Source organism: Anoplolepis gracilipes, chromosome 3 (genome assembly GCF_047496725.1).
Source record: "Anoplolepis gracilipes chromosome 3, ASM4749672v1, whole genome shotgun sequence".
Classification (NCBI taxonomy): domain Eukaryota; kingdom Metazoa; phylum Arthropoda; class Insecta; order Hymenoptera; family Formicidae; genus Anoplolepis; species Anoplolepis gracilipes.
Genome location: NC_132972.1, coordinates 6,959,299 through 6,976,873, shown reverse-complemented (window position 1 = coordinate 6,976,873; position 17,575 = coordinate 6,959,299). Strand labels below are relative to the sequence as shown.

General features: G+C 28.8%; 2 protein-coding genes across 5 annotated transcripts; one reads left to right on the top strand and one right to left on the bottom strand.

Annotated features, from left to right (window-relative positions):
* Nucleotides 1–394: 394 nt before the first annotated feature.
* Nucleotides 395–13,289, top strand: Orp8 (Oxysterol-binding protein-related protein 8). 4 transcript variants are annotated; one of them, XM_072887742.1, is made up of 17 exons: nt 395–1,238; nt 1,600–1,739; nt 3,792–3,920; nt 5,690–5,739; nt 5,979–6,209; nt 6,289–6,433; nt 6,695–6,916; nt 8,529–8,686; nt 8,913–9,091; nt 9,215–9,392; nt 9,581–9,677; nt 9,782–9,978; nt 10,106–10,231; nt 10,294–10,542; nt 10,620–10,787; nt 11,858–12,033; nt 12,120–13,289. In XM_072887742.1, the coding sequence occupies exons 2-17, from the start codon at nt 1,607–1,609 to the stop codon at nt 12,349–12,351; spliced, it is 2,670 nt and encodes an 889-aa protein (XP_072743843.1). In that variant the 5' UTR covers nt 395–1,238; nt 1,600–1,606; the 3' UTR covers nt 12,352–13,289. The 4 variants fall into 4 exon arrangements, with proteins under 4 accessions (XP_072743843.1, XP_072743840.1, XP_072743844.1 ...); XM_072887739.1 differs by having other exon boundaries at nt 8,475–8,686; XM_072887740.1 differs by lacking the exon at nt 395–1,238 and adding an exon at nt 1,293–1,445 and having other exon boundaries at nt 8,475–8,686.
* An 883-nt stretch (nt 13,290–14,172) lies between these two features.
* Ast (single-strand DNA endonuclease protein asteroid) lies at nt 14,173–17,069 on the bottom strand. The gene is made up of 2 exons (XM_072887744.1): nt 16,848–17,069; nt 14,173–16,723 (listed from the first exon to the last, which is right to left on the bottom strand). The coding sequence occupies exon 2, from the start codon at nt 16,665–16,667 to the stop codon at nt 14,355–14,357; it is 2,313 nt and encodes a 770-aa protein (XP_072743845.1). The 5' UTR covers nt 16,668–16,723; nt 16,848–17,069; the 3' UTR covers nt 14,173–14,354.
* Between the last annotated feature and the right edge of the window lie 506 nt (nt 17,070–17,575).

Sequence of the window (17,575 nt, the reverse complement as noted above, 5' to 3'; positions counted from 1 at the left end):
TTTTTCAATAATTTGTATAAACTGAAATAAAATAATGTTTGCGTGTGGAATATTTCATCGTTAAATCGGCAGAAGCAAAATTCCACTCTAAAACCAATTAAATATTAAACGAGATTAGCGCTAATCTTTTACTTATATCAGACTGTGACTGCGATGTAGATAAAGAAGAACATCAAGTTTTTTTATTAGAATAACCCATATAACTGTGGAAGAGGCGTAAAACTGCATTAATAGCGATTATTAAAAATTCATACGTATCAAAGCGATATCATCGATCGGTCCTCTCAAAGGAAGAGAAAGAAAAAGGGAAAGAAGGAAAGAAAGAAAGAAAGAGAAAGAGAAAGAGAGAGAGAGAGAGAGAGAGAGAGAGAGAGAGAGAGAGAGAGAGATGGCGGCGAGTGGAGATGAAAGTGATAACGAGCCGTTCAATCGGGCCCGCGTGCGCGTAAACGTCATCGATTACAACCGGCTGGGCTTTCAAACACGCCGGACATTCCAGCGAAGCGCTCGACCGTTCCCGTTATAATAATATAAAAGAGAAACCGCGAGGGGATGTAAAATCAAGATATTTCGTCGACGAGCGATCTAGCGACGTACAGTGAAAACATATACGTAAAGTACACGCATATATACGTCAGAGACGAAGACGCGGGGCCGAGGCGTGATGTTTTTGTCGAATTAAAGCGCATGCATGTATATGTATAGCGGCTGCGGCCGGTTAACGCGTCCACCTCTTCTCCTTCCTCAAGGTTCCTTTTTTATTTCCTCCTCGCTATTGCGCGTCGCGGTCGCGTTGCCGTGCTCGCGTTACGAATACGCAGTCGTTGCACGCGCGCAGTTGCAGTCTGCAGTCAGTTGCGGTCGCGCGCATTCCCGTCACTTAACGTTTAACGCATCGTCGTCGCTGCTGCTTTGTTTTACTACTAGTGATTAAATGGTACAACGCACTTCGCGCCCACATTTGTCAGCAACGTACCGTCCCGTCGAGAGACCGTCCACGCGCGTGTATACGCATCATTTGTCATCGTGTCCGGTTTTCGACGAGTCAGGCATACAGAATATTAAAATTTGTGACGTCAAGTGAATCCACCGCTGCTAAAGTGCTTCCGCGAGTGTGTCGAAAAACGATACGCGATGTCGCGTTTCACCCATGTACCTCGCGCTCTAATTGTTCTCCCTGCATAATTATCGCGACGTACTGGATATATTTGTCACGTCAATAATCGCTCGAAAGCAAGGTGAGTCTCGACACTATACATAACAATTGTATAAAGAATGACAAAAAATGTAAACACACACACACATTGTGCTTCTTCTTTATGTGCAATTTGCTATTACCTAATATATTTATTTGTGAACTATTTTGCTAAGTATGTATAAGGACATACTGTGTTAGACCTGGTTCCACAACTTAAAATAGGTTTAACAAATTAAACTCTCATTAAGTAAGTTGTGAAATCAGACTTTAATGGATTAATATGAATTTTTATTAACTTTAATATATATATATATATATATATATATATATATAAACTGCTAAAATTCTTTTGTATTGTATTATTTTAAATACAAGTTTATGATCAGGATTGTCTATTTTAGATTCACAATGAGTTCGCAACCAATTGTTGTGCCTGGAGAGCATCAGCGTCTACAGGCGGAAACTCATTCTGTACCTCTTGGCACTTCAGTAGATACTTTTAAGACCATGACACCGCCAAATGTTAGCAGATCTCTTAGTCGTAAGTATTACTACATTAGATACTGTTTAAGATTCTTATATTACAAATACGATGATTACTGTAATATAGATAACATTGTAAGATAATTATGTCATAAGATACTTTATAAGGACTTTATAATGATATTAATTATGGGTTTATTCTTTTTAGCTCAACTGATTGCATTAGTTCAGAGTTTATCTTTTTTCCTCTGCACTAGAAGGAGAAAAAAAAATTTTTGAACTAATGCAACCAGCTCAGTTAAAAAAGAATAGACCCTATGATTACAAATATATATCTGTTTTTTCAATGATTGATAACAATATATATACAACAATTAGCTTGTAAGATATATATAATATAATAAAAATATAAGTAGTGAGAGTATAATAAGCACAGTAAAAAATTAGCTATTTATCACTATAAATGACAATTGTATACACAAATATATATAAAGTATATATTTTTCTAGAAAAAGAAATCTTATTTTATGAACTTTATGAAATTATTTGTCATTGACATTTGAACTATATGAATTAAGAATATATAGGTGTATATAATAGTAGCATGTCTCTGGAAAAATGTTCTCTATTATTAAAGTGTTCTAAGACATAGTAAGGTTTATGTAATGTCACAAATTGTATAGAATTTTTCATGTTTATATAATATCAACACTCTTGTACAAATCACACAGAGTTTATATATGTTGTAGTCTGTTGTTCACTATGGATGCATGGGGGTTCCTGAAAAAAAAAAAATAGATTTTTAAAATAAATTTCATAAGTGTGATGAATATTTTCACAATATGCATTTTAAAATATTTTAATTGAGAAAAATTGAAAAGTGATGAGAATATTCAATTCAAGATATAAATATATTTATTAATAGGATATTTCTATATTGTTTGGGTAGCTTTTATCTGTACATCTTACATATAAAACTAGTTATTATAAACTTGTCAATGAGGATATGTCTGGTACACAGTTATGGCAGCTCATTAATATGAATGAAATACATACTGTAGCAAGTCTGACTGTTAGTAAAATGGAAATCAATACTCTTGAGAGTCTAACAAACTGTTCTCATATTGTGTAGTAGGAATCCCTAGTACTATAAGCATCGTAGTTTGTTGTGGCATAATAACTTTATGCTTTATGTGACCTACTTTTCACCATTTTTCTCTTTCAATGAAGACAATATATGTACACTTTACAGTGAATGCTAAAAATTCTTACAGATAAAATTAATTCAACAAGCTATTTCATTTACATAATATTCTTTATCATTTTAACATAAATTATTTCATGTACAAAATATAACATATATGTATATATATATATATATATATATATATATATATATATATATATATATATATATATATATATATATATATATATATAAACTGGACAAACATGATACAAAAACAATATCTTTAAACAACTTAATATATATATCTATAGAAAGTTTTTGCTTATAAAGGTTTGCATTGAGATAACATTTGAAACATTTGTCCAAATAATATAAGTTGGTGTATTACTATCTCTCTTTCTCTCTCTCTCTCTCTCTCTCTCTCTCTCTCTCTCTCTCTCTCTCTCTCTATGCTATATATTTTAAAATATCCTAATTTAATTCCTATTTAATTATATTCCTATTATATAATTATATTCCTATTATATAATTTGCATTTGTATGTAAATTGATTGCATGTAATTTAAAGGTGCATGCTTTGTTGTGCATGTATATTTTTTTCTCCTTTTTATAGCAAAATATGGCAATATCTTTCATTAAAATTTATTGTAAGCAATTACATATTTTTTTTGCTACTTTTTGTCTTGTCTCATTGCAGAAAATAATATTGTAAGATATTCTTTGTGTTATATTACATGTTAATACTACTTATGTTTGTAATGTAGCAAATGTTAGTTCTGATTGTGTTACATACTATTAAATAATCATTGATTAATCAGTTTTTTTGAGACATTTCCTAATTCTAATATGATATAAAATAAAATATGATATAAAATATATATTAAATATTGTGAGTGCAACTGAATGAATGCAAATATATAGAACCAGCGGATCGACATTTTCGACGAAGCAGTATTCAAGCACAGTCTACACCATTACCTAAACTTCCATCAACAGAGTCCCTTTCAACAAGCGTAAATATTACAGCCGGTGCACCTCCAATTTCTCCAGGTATAAACCTAGAAATATTTTCGAAAGTACATCGTTACTATAATCTGAGGATAATTGAAATTTCAGCAGCTTTCAAAACTTGATTGACATTACTTTTATTTCTGCAGTATGATAGGTACACATGTGTAGTAGAAAAATTCTGAAACCATGTGGCTTACAAAGCACTTTCCTCTAAACATATATTTATGTTTCACTTTATGTGCAATTTATAAACTTTCTTTAAACTTTTTGTACATAGCAATATCATTTAACGCTTGTGATATTTTAACGCTTGCTGCACTTTTATGCTTTCTCCACAAAAAAAGCTTGCAAGAAATTTAATTTAATCTTTAATCTTAATTTGATTAATTATTATTGATATAAAAAAATATATACCTTATTATGTAATTCAGTATGTAACAAATGTGATAATACAAATTTGTCTCATTGTATTGTATGAGCTATTTTATGAGGTTTGCATTCTTTTATGAAAAGATAATTTTCTCTTAACAAGAATTTATTGCATGTCATCTTTTCCGCAAAATTTGTATTTTTAATATTAAAATACTTTTTTTGTGTATTAATATCTCCAAGCATGTGATTTTATTGCATTAATAAAATCTAATTGGCTTGCGTTTCTGACAATGAGAATAATGCACCAAGATCATGTGCAAAAATAAGATTTGGGTTGAAATGAATTCTTTAGACTTGATGCAAATCTTGCAAAAAGCACTTAAATATTAATATAATACTAAAGATAATATCTAAACTAGTATTAATTTTTAACAATCTAATTTTTATGTTATGTATAGCTAAAAATGCGTCAGTAAATAAATATATATTTTTAAAATAATAAATAGATAATTTATAATATAAATATAACTCATTTATGATATATTTATAATACAAATCAAGATAAATTTTATTATTATTATGCATATGTACATGTTGAAAATTATTATTCTCTATTTGTGTTTTCTGTATGAGATATTTATTTTATAGATCTTTAGACATGAAGCATATAAAAAGAATATTGATTTTGACTATATTTGCTAATAGAAGCATACGCTGAATAAGCTAAATTAAGATTTGTGACACATACAAATCAGGAAGAAAGAATGATTATCTTGATTTGTTTAATTAAACTTAAATGTCTATATAGAAAATTATAATATTATATATTATATGTATTTCTCTATACTATTGTGATTGGGTGAATGTATGAGTAACATACTCCATTTATATAAAACTAAAAATGAAAGAATATTATATATCTTTTGCATCTTTTTGTTAGAGTGTAGTTTATTTATTTTCAAAGTGTGTTATTTATTTTCTAAGCATGCATTATTTTTTCCTAAAAATATAAAAATTGGTTTTAGCTCATTAAATTTAATTTGATAAGAATTTACATATCTTAATAATTTATAAATTTACAGAAAACTGTATATAAATTTGGACAACATAAAAATATATTATACATATATATATAAAATACAATATACAATATAATTTATAATATATACAAGATTTATTATAAAATTAAATAAAAATAATTTTACATGAAATAAGTATTTATAATTTAATAACTTATATACTATTATACTATTGAAAATAGTACTATGAAAAAGTTTGTCTATACATTAAAATTTTTAGAATTTAAGATATAAATTCTATACATAAGTGTACATTTTAAAAAGCATTATAATTTTTTACAATCTCTATTACCATCTAGTCATTATTATATAAAATATATTTTACTAAAAAGTAATGCAAAATTATATATGTTATAGGACTTTCAGGAATGAATGAGAGTCCAAAAGTTGACAATTCATCAGACAAGGTAATTCTTTGTTTTCAACCATAGCTAATTGTTACAGAGAACTGTTCTAATTAGCACTCTCATGTTTAATGAATAGTGAAATATAAACACACACACACACACACAGTTTTTGCATTTCAAAATTTTTTTGAAAAGATATCAATTAAAAAATAGACATCTTGCATTTTTATTCAAATTCAATAAAATATAGTCTATTTCTAATTTGAATAATATATAAAATCTTTTAATAATGTTTTCAGTCAATGGACTCCTGCAAATTAACACGAAAGGAATCGTATAAGGCTCAAAGAAAAAATTATAGAATGGAGAAGAAAAGAGTGGCCAACGAACTTTTAAGCTCTTTTAAAGATCCAACTGTTATTGTTATGAGTGATTGGCTAAAAGTTCGCGGCACATTGAAAAGTTGGACCAAGTTGTGGTGTATTCTAAAACCTGGTTTATTGCTACTATACAAAAGTCCAAAAACGAAGGTTTATATTTGCATTTTTCTTCAATGTTGTGTTTATTTTTATTTTATATAATATACTAGGCTTTACATATTTATTACAGAGCAATCATTGGGTGGGAACTATATTACTTAATACATGTCAAGTCATAGAACGTCCGAGTAAGAAAGATGGATTTTGTTTTAAATTATTTCATCCTTTGGAACAATCTATATGGGCCCCTCGAGGACCAGAAAAAGAAGCTATTGGTATAATTTTGTACCTCAATCATTAATATATCATATATTATAAATAAGATTGTTGTTATTATTTATTTTTATTAAATTGAATATAAATCAGAATACAAATCACGTTTTTAAATCATAATTTGATTTTTCTGTAATATATTAATAAAGTAAGTCTAATTTTTTTAAAGTCACTGATGGATATGTATTTCACATGTAACTATATAAATGTAAAAAATAATTTTAGCTTATAACTAGTTATTAACTATAGTTAATATTTCTTAGGTGCCGTTGTACAACCTTTGCCAACGTCTTACTTAATCTTTCGAGCACCATCCCAAGCGGCAGGCAAATGTTGGTTAGATGCACTTGAATTATCGTTACGTTGTTCTTCATTAATAGTGCGCTCAACGAGCGCACTACCACGTCCTTTACCACACGATACGACGACCACTCATGAAACCCAATGGAGCGAAGCTGATTATGAAAAACACTTTGATGACCATGGTTAGTATCATTGGCAAAGCTTCCTACTCGCGATATTTAAGTATAGTGGAATATGTTACGTTTAAGACAAAATTTTTATAAAATAAAATATGAGCAAAAATATTCTAAATTTGCTCATATTATATTATCAAAGCAGATTATGCATATATTATTTCATATATAAATTAATTAATTTGAGGTAATGTATTCTACAGTAAAATAATATTTTATTATGTATTTCTATTTTCTATTTTTATTTAAAAAAAGTTTCTTTTAAATTTAACTCTGGGAGGACAGGGAACATGGATATTAAGATTGTATATATAAATTTTTATTGTGTAACATTACATATTTTGTAGATGATTACTACATAAAATTTAAGTTTTTTTTTCTTACTATAACTGAAATCTACTATACTCTTACTATAACTAAAAATCTGATATTATGAAAAATGTTTATTATTAAACAATTAATATTCAATATAATACATGCATGAATTATATATTCAAACAAAACAAAAGAACAGCAATTGAGATTTTTGATGGAACAGTATAAATAGAGAATTGGATTTATGAAGACTACTATGAATTTAAAAAGTACGTTGTATAAGAAGCAATCTGTAAATGATGCATGGTGATTTGTCAATTTGCAATGCTATTGATAAAAGTAATTTATTTCAGATTACTTATTTTTTTCTTTACAAGTTTTATAACCAAACAAAGATTGTAACAAAAATTTTAATAATATGGAAATTCATATTTTATATGTAATATAAATATGATTTCAAATCTTTTTTTATTTACATAAATAATTAATAAGAGTGATATGGATAAATGTCATATTTTTTATTTATGTAGTATTACATTAATCTCATTATTTATTAATTGCAATGGCATTGAAGTTTGATTTATTTAAAATTATATGGTATTACATAAGTAAGAAATAATATTTTGTTGTTTAAAAGCTATTGGGGTGCTTTAACAAAAATAGTTTGCAAACTGTTCGAGGAACTATTACTAAAATTTGACAAATTTAAACTAGATACATATTCAGAGCAAAAATATTTTAATGTATTCCTAGAAAATTATATTTAAATCTTATTTTCTAAGGACGTGGGTATATAAAATTAATATTTTAAAAAGCTTAAAAAATGATATAAGTAATGATTATTTATTATTACTTTTCCTTTTCTATTTATCATCCTAATTTCTTACCCTGCTTTTTGCGCCAGTAGTATATTTAAACCGTTATACTCCGCGTACGCCTACAACACCTCAAAGACGCTTGTTATCGTGTCCGCAGACACACTCTCCCTCTTTAATTCGTGATCCTAGGAGTATTTGTCCCTCACCAACTCCAATGTTCCAACAGCTTTATCATGCGGTCGCTTATTGGGAGAAACAATTACTTGAACGATCTTCGACACCTGGCACAGATCAGGAGAACGCTCTGATTTCCAATAAAGAACCAGATAATGGTGACAAACAGCCATCTGGTTCTTCAAAGCTGCCTTCTTCTGCATCTCATCTACCAATCTCCCCAGCACGTTGCATGACTGTTCCTTCTGTATATGTCTTAGAGTACGATACCCATCAAGTAGTAACGCTAGATCCTGTGTACATCTCGCATACAGACCTGGACGATATTAGTCAGCCGGAGAATGGAGTAGCAGCTGATGCTGAAATCAGTGCTTCGGATAGCGAATCTGAGGCATCAGCCAAGGAAGATCACTCGACAGAGCCAATAACTGAAACACCATACGTTTCTAATGAAAACGAAGTTCTTGGAACCGTAAGTATTCAATTGTAATATAATTTTTAACTAGAATATAAACATATCACATTGAAAAATAAATATCTCTAACGAAATATTTATAATTTGTTGCATTGTAATTTTTTTAATCAAAGATTTCTACTCAATCAAGTTTCTCCACTTATTTTGATTTTATCGTATAAATATATAATTTTATATATTTTGTATATATTTACTTCTATATTATATCGTTATTAATAAATAGGCCGGTGAAGTTGTTACGGAGCTACAAGAAGAGCAAAAGTCTTTGATATGGTTCTTAATGAAACAAGTTCGTCCTGGCATGGATCTGTCTAAGGTCGTATTACCAACTTTTATTTTAGAACCACGTTCATTTCTGGAAAAACTGGCCGATTCTTATTATCACGCCGATTTATTGTCTCAGTTAGTAAAATATAACATAATATATTTCAATTATGATTTGTATGTTTCTATATTGTATTCAATATTGTAGGTTTTACATAAAAAAATCTAAATTTTTAAACTTATTTTTATTTTATTTTACAGAGCAGTATTGGAAGATGATGCATTTACACGTATGAAGGCTGTAGTAAAATGGTACTTATCGGGATTTTATAAGAAACCACAAGGCCTGAAAAAGCCATATAATCCGCTTTTAGGCGAAACATTCCGTTGCTATTGGCAACATCCTAATGGTTCAAGAACATTCTACTTAGCTGAACAAGTAACAATTCCCAAAAATATTTAATATTAACTATATTGAACAATTTGTCTCATGTTCTCAAAATATCACAGAATCTTCCTTAATAATGGATTTTTTATTAATCTAGAATCTATATATAAAATTTATTTTTTTATATAGATATATTGTGTTATATTTCATCTTGATGCATGTGTTTAAATGTCTGCTAGTTATCGCATCATCCACCCATCTCAGGATTCTATGTGACAAATCGCCAAGATGGATTTACTATTAGCGCTACGATTATTGCAAAGTCTAAATTTTATGGCAAGTCTTTATTTCTTTGCTATTTAATATAGAATGAGATAATACTCTGTACTAATATTTCTATTCAGTAATGATATAACTTATCGTACAAATTTTTATTACAGGGAATTCAACCTCTGCAGTTTTAGATGGTGTTGCTGTATTAACAATGCTACCAAGAGGTGAAGATTATACAATGACAATTCCTTATGCGCATTGTAAAGGTATTCTAATGGGAACATTGTCTATGGAACTTGGTGGAAAAGTGAACATAATATGTGAGAAAACTGGCTATCACACCGAATTAGAATTTAAACTTAAGGTAACAGAAACAGTATTATATTATACTGCTTTTGTGCAATATCAATAAGATTATATATATATTTGAAAAAAAATATATTATTTAAGAAATTGTTGTTACTAAAAAGATATAATAATAACATTTTCAGCCATTCCTTGGTGGTGCAGAACTAATGAATCAAGTTGTAGGGCGAATACGTTTAGGAAAGGAAACTTTAGCTACTATATCGGGATATTGGGATGGACTGATTTTAATAACGGACAAGCGAACAGGAGTAAGTTAAAGCTTAATCGATAATTTTTTAACTAATTATTAATATGTCTTTTTATTTTACAGCAAGAAAATGTATTTTTCAATCCAATTCCGGAAGTACGCAAAAACAGGTTAAAGAAATACACTGTTCCTTTGGAATATCAAGGACAATGGGAAAGTGAAAAATTGTGGTATGCTGTTACACAAGCCATTAATAGAGATGATCAACTCGCTGCTACTGAGGCTAAAACTCGACTCGAAGAAGCACAAAGAGAACGTGCTAAAGAGCGGAAAAGTCTCGGACAAGAATGGATTCCAAAATATTTTGTTCAAGTATGTCGTTTTTATATTGTATTGATATTATGACGAATATATAATATTTATAAAATAATATAATTTCTATTATTTAGGATATTATAACAGGAAATTGGGTCTATCGGCATGCCGATGTAAGACCATGGGATCCGAGAAACGATGTAGTACAATACGAAGAGAATTATATAGTACGCACAAAGACAAGGCATAAAACACCTATTATGCGTACTGGCAGTATTGTGTCTACTGATCCACAATCACAGGTACAGCGATATAAGATCTAATTTGCATGCTGTGTGTATTTTAACATTTCTATACATATAAGTAACCATTACTTTTAACCGCTTTGTGGTTTTTTCTTCTTTTTCGACAGTGCTACTGAGCAAATACATATATTATTCTACTTTATTTTATTATTTGCTATCAATGGATTTGAATAGACTCTCTGTATACATTTTCGATATTTGTAATAAACCTATTTCGCTCGATTTGCAGTTTGTTAGTTTAATTTTTATTATCGTATTTATTAATTAATTCAATTAATTGTTTTTTTGTAGAGTGATATATTTATTTAGTCTTAGAACTCTACATTATAAGTTTGCATAAATTGCGTGAAAAATGAAAAATCTGAAATTCTTACAGTTAAAGTAAGTTTTAAATATACATACTCTGAAAAGTTTTAAAAAATTTATATAATAGTTTATAATTTTCTGTTTTAATCTTATATATAATTTTAAATGTCATGCACGTGTATTGTCATCTTTTCTGAAATAATAATTTACACATATCATATGACATATCCTGCTTTTATAAAAAAGAAATAGAAAGGATTATCCCAAGATCTAACAAAAAAGTAAAGAGTAGAGACAAACTTTGTAACCTATACGAATGAAGAATAAAAATGTTATTCTAGCTTTTTCTTATACAATTTTTAACATTTCTCATAATTTAAGATTTTCATTTTTCTTCAATCAATGTAATCTAACAACATCTAAATGTAATTAATAGATAAAGGCGAATTATTTCATTGTAATTATTTGCACATTAATCAACATATACCCATATACATTTACTTAATATTTAATAATCTAGAAAATACTTATTTAATTTAGATGTTAAATGAATTATCAGAGTCGAAAAAGATAAAGATAGAGTTTCAAGAATTATTAACTAAAAATATTAAAATCATATAAAAAAAACATTTTCTGATTAATTATTATTTATTATTTCTATATATTTATATATAATTATACCTATACATTTATGTATATAAACATTTATATGTAAACCTATGTAATTCATTTAAATTGTATGCAAATAATAATCATTGCAGATCCCATTATTACAAGCTGAGTCACGTTCATCTTTATCAGTACTCAAATCTTCAAAAAGGCAGCTGTCTAATAACATGCCTATGACAGAGACAGCTCATGATTCCGGGAGTTCGTCCGCAGAAGCGCATACCGATTCTAGTCAATCATTAGGAAAAAGAAGACGTTCGACTGCTAGGTAAGATATTTATATAATAATGCACATAAAATTGTTATAGAACACAATTTCTTATAACCTCATACATATATAAATATATGTTTTAGAATAATAGTTATAATGAAAGAAGTGGAGAATCAAATGCTAGAACATGGTGAGAAATTAAATCGTATACAACAAATTGTAGAACAAGTTTGCAAGAAACAAAGAGAGTCTGGTGAACAGCATCATAATATAAGTATGTTTAAGAGCTTCGTGGATACTATACTTATTATTATTATAGTTTTCTTAGTGCAATACTTTGTAAGCGTCTGGAGCAATAATCCTAATAAGGGTTGAGGAATTTAATAACAATGTTTTGTGTTACTTTCTTGTCACTTGAATAATGTGTATCAATTGTTTATTCAAAAATTTTCGCAGCGTGGTGTTGGTACTATTTCATGATCGTGGTGAGGCAAATCATATCGGGAGAAATATAATAATATAATTTATTTTAAAACAATATTTGTGGAACACATTCGTCTATGTAGAAATAAAATATTATTAGGAAATATAAGAATCCACGCAATGTATAGATTCAGTGCAATGGTATTTTGTCATAGTTGCAAAAATGCCAAATGGCAAGTACAGAAGCTATATATAACAGTCTATGATATGAGCTTATGTACATAGGGCTTAATTAATGTGAGAAGATAGTGTTCTCGAATTATTAATCTAATTTTTATTGCAATCCGCCAGAACCAAATTGTAATATAATCGTATGATTGTTGTAAAAATGTTCAGTCGTCACACACTTTTATAGCTAATTTATTATAAATCTTATATTTAATTGTGTATTAATATATAATATAGCGTATTGTAATTTGATTTCAATGTGATATCAAGTTTACAATAATATCTTATTTATCTGTTTTATCAAGTTTACAATAATATCTTATTTATATGTTTTATGTAAATTGATAAACTCTGTTATTGATTATTGGTTAAACTTGCATTTTGATAGAGGACATAAAATGTTCTATGTTTATATAATATTGATAAAAATTTTGTTTAAAATCCAATAGAGCTTATATTATTTTATTTATTACTAAGCTTATTCATGTGATATCTCGACGATAGCAATAGTACCAAACTTGTATATAAAAGAATCTATGCACTTTATTTGGCATTATACATTCGATAATTAACCATAATTTTTTTTCAATCAGTAAACATATTTATGTAATTTTTGGTAACTTTAAACTCAATAAAATGATATAGTTTAACAAACATGTAAATGATATAGTTTTACTAATACCAACATTTTTAATGATTAATCAGACAATGCATAGACAAATTGACAAATTCAAATATTAGAACTATCTTTTTAATGATATAATACATTAACAAATTTTTATGTTTTCTTACAAGAATTTCGTTGAAGGTAAATGTGTGAAATTTTGGAAATAATCAAAGAATTTGTCAGTCCCATATTCTTTCGAAATATACAGTTATATTTTGTATTCAGATGGAGAGAAAGAAAATCTCTATAACGCCACAGATGCTACGTATAGCTGTAAAAGAATTGCAAAAACGTCAACTATTTGTTAAATTAAAGAATTTAAAAGATTTTATACAAAGACACTATCCGGTTGAAAGAGACTTGAAAATTCTCGAGCAAGAATTGCAGGAAAAATTGAAATATGCTGTTTGTGTTGGACTCCTCGCCAAACACGGAGATGACCAATATTGTATACCGACTTTACGAGAGGAAGCAACTTCTAAAACAGCGATCAGCGCATTCTGGGAAATGTATAAAAATGTAATACAAACATTATTTTTTATTCCAATCTTTATATTGCATAACATAAAAATCTTTGGTTTTTTTTCCTATTCGTTTAGAATAATCGATGGTGTAACGTGAAAAAGAAAAAGGCTGATGTTAAGCGATCAAGACTGCGTCAGAAACAAAAGGCTTATACGAGTTCTAATACTGATGAAACCGATAGCAGTGAAGATTTAGTTTAGATTTTTTCTAATTGTGAAATGCATAAAAATTATACATCGTTATTAAATTATTTTACACCGCATTAGATCTCTCCACGCGCACGCGCACACACACACACACACATATATATATATATATATATATATATATATATATATATATATATATATATATTACATACTGATATACAGAAGTTTTTTTTATTCTGTCAGAAACTTTATATAAATATTTATATAGATATAAATGATATATAAATTTGTTTTTTTATAAGTCTTTATTTATATAAAATATACAAATTATACATACATAATTGTGTATATATACAGATACAACTTGATTATATACAATAGAAAGTCTAATGTTGTGTACCAAGAACCGAAAAAGAATTATTTACATCATAAAAGGTTTCTTTGCTGGTATTTTCACATGTTTTTATAGTTTCTTTTTCATGATCTTCTTTCTGTGTAGTAGATTCCTTTTTCTCATGTCTTTTTGTTTTTTGCTTTTTACGTTTATTGTCTTTCTTTTCCAATACTGTATCAAACAAAGGTTTGACTTTTAATAAAAGTATATTAAATAGATGCGATAAACTTGGAGAATTTTGCAAAATCAAATTAATATAAACTTCAACATCGTCGCGTCTTTTAAAATTGCTACATAAATTATATAGCAAGGTACCATTAAACATATTAGCAATCTTGGTTTGTTCATACGGATATTCCAATAACGCATTTAAGTTCATACTGTGTCTTAAACAATTCTGAAACTCTGCAAAACCATGAACAATTGTAATATTGAATCGTTTTGGTTGCTGATATAGTTTTTGATCAGCTTCGAAATTAGATACAAAAAATGAAGCTACAAGCAAGCAATCATCTGCATTAACTTCTTGAAATGCATTTATTAGTGTAGTGTCGACTGAATATTGTGGTCGATAGTTTCTCATTTTTCTCGTATATTTAATATTTTCCACAGTTTTATTGAATCTATGATAAAATCTGTTTAGGTTTCTATACAGGCCTATTTTATGATCTATTATGTTAAATAACATAGCAAATAATAAAGAGTATATATGACACCTAAATTTAAATGATTCTTTTTGTTGATCTATCCAATACTTCATGGTCGCGATATATAATGTCCAATTTGATGGAAATTCTTTTATACAATTTTCATTAGTAATTCCCAAGGTGGTGTTTAAAATTTCTCGTCTAATAATAATCGGCAGTTCTCTCAAGTTAAACAAAGATGGTAATGTGCAACCTAATATATTATTATTGTATTTTAATTGATAACGCTTTATTTTCTTATCCTCATCTCTGGTCATATATTCCATGCAAGGCTTTATTCCTTCAATATCCGATATCAGTAATCCATAAATAACACTTATAATTTTTAAACTAGTAACGACAGATGAGACGTAGACATAGTCTTCGATTTGCGCGGGGCAAACGTATAATTTCCGTATTATCAAGTCTATGAAATAAGAAGGATATCTGCCCAATTTGAATTCATTAATAAACCATTGAGGCAAATTGTTTACTAGCGATTCATCAGAAATCACCTCTTTCTCATCAAGTATGGTTGTTATTTCTTTTTCGTCTGTTTCGTTGTCTTCATCACTTAAATTTGCATCGTTCGACTTTTCCTCAATGTATGTCAGGTTGTATATATCGCCTTCAAATTTGTACGTTTTGAATGCATTCTGTACATTTGCTCTTGAAAAATTCTCTGCAGGAACATCTAGTATATGTAATACACTCAGTGAAGCATTGATATAACCATTTATTATCATTTCTATTACGTTTAAAACATGTTTGCGTTCTCGTTTTCGTAATCTACTTAATATTCCTATTATAGCTTGGTTTAAACTATGTCTTCGTAGCCAATTAAATGTGGCATCTATACGTCGTTGTTGCTCATTGTACTTTTTTCTTCCTGCTCGTGGTAATTTCAAATGACGAAAAAAGTTTCTAAATGTATGTTGTTTCACATAGTCATTTCCCAATAATATTGCTGCTAGAGGCAATAAAGATTGATTCAATCCCTTGTAAACTCGAAAAAGCTTTTCTGTACGGTAAATTTTACAAAGTTTCATGTAACCTCGACCTACCGGATTAGGAACTACATTATTTTCCCAAGTACTGAATGGTATATACAATGATCCATAAATATAAAAATCAGAGTCGTAACTTAATACAGGACAGTTGAGAATACGTGCTATTGCAGCTATGGTATTATCAGCTTCAAATATACATTGTGTATATTTGACGCCTTTCTCTTTCATAACATCTTTAAAAACTTCTTTTATGAATAGAGGAAAGAATTTGGTTCTTTGATGAGAGTTTGGTGTATAACGTGACGCTATTCCAATCTTCTCGTTAGTTCGGGATATAACCGTCTTTAGTTTTTTATCTTCGCAACCGCCATCGATTAAGACTAACGGAGTGACGTTACACATAAAAAGTTCATTAAAAAAATCTGCTACACATTGCGCATACTTGTCATAATCACCACCAAAGACACAGTTACATCTTGCATACCAATTATACAATTGACAACCTATACTATTGCCATCAATCACTAAATAAATATCATGTAGGGCATAATTTTCAAGATAATCCTCAGAGTGATTGGATATGTACGTTGTTAATCCAGGAATTCCCATTTTCAAGAATTACTTAAAGCTTCATAAAAATTATATCCATGGTGAATTAAAAATTTCTGTAAAAAATATTGAATACTGATATTATTTGTGTTTATAATAATTCTTTTAATTCTTTAAATTGTTTTTTTTTCTTAATTGTATTTTTTATACATATGATATTTGTTTGAGACTGAATCTAACCTGAAGAGGTGTTTCTCTTTTGATGTCTTTTTTCATCAAACTTATTATCTCTAGCGATTATTATTTTTGACCAGTCATGATTATAAATATCATAGCCACTTTCAAATTTCTAATTTATTACTCGATACTATTTTTATGTGTAATAATATACAATATGTCACAACACAGCGACTAGCGATAGAGAGAAGCCTGAGTGTCTGAGACCTGAGAAACGCTACGGCTCAGTTTTTTGTGATCCCTTAGGGTGAAGTCACATGGTGCGGAATAGAAGTACGGAATAGAAAATGCGTCATAGAAACAGCCAATTAGAGCTTAAGTAGACACTGAGGCAAAGCTTTGATTGGCTGTTTCTATGACGCACTCTCTATTTTGTACTTTTATTTCGCACCATGTGATTTCAGCCTTACCTATATATATTAAATATACCACACAAACCACACACACATACACACACACATACACACACATACGCATACGCACCACGCTCGCGCGCGTGCACGCACGCACACACACATGTTGAAACGTCATGCAATTAATTCTAATGTTGTTCAGCCCGCAATTTCTCATCATATTCACTCTACAATTCTCTTAACTTTCCAAATCATTAAAATATTCCGTGACAAGTAATAACGGCTCGCGTGTCTCTAATACGGTGCATACTTTTAGCTGATGCAATAACGAGTTTTAAAAATTTGCATTTGCGCGCGCGCGTCTCGTACAGTTTTATA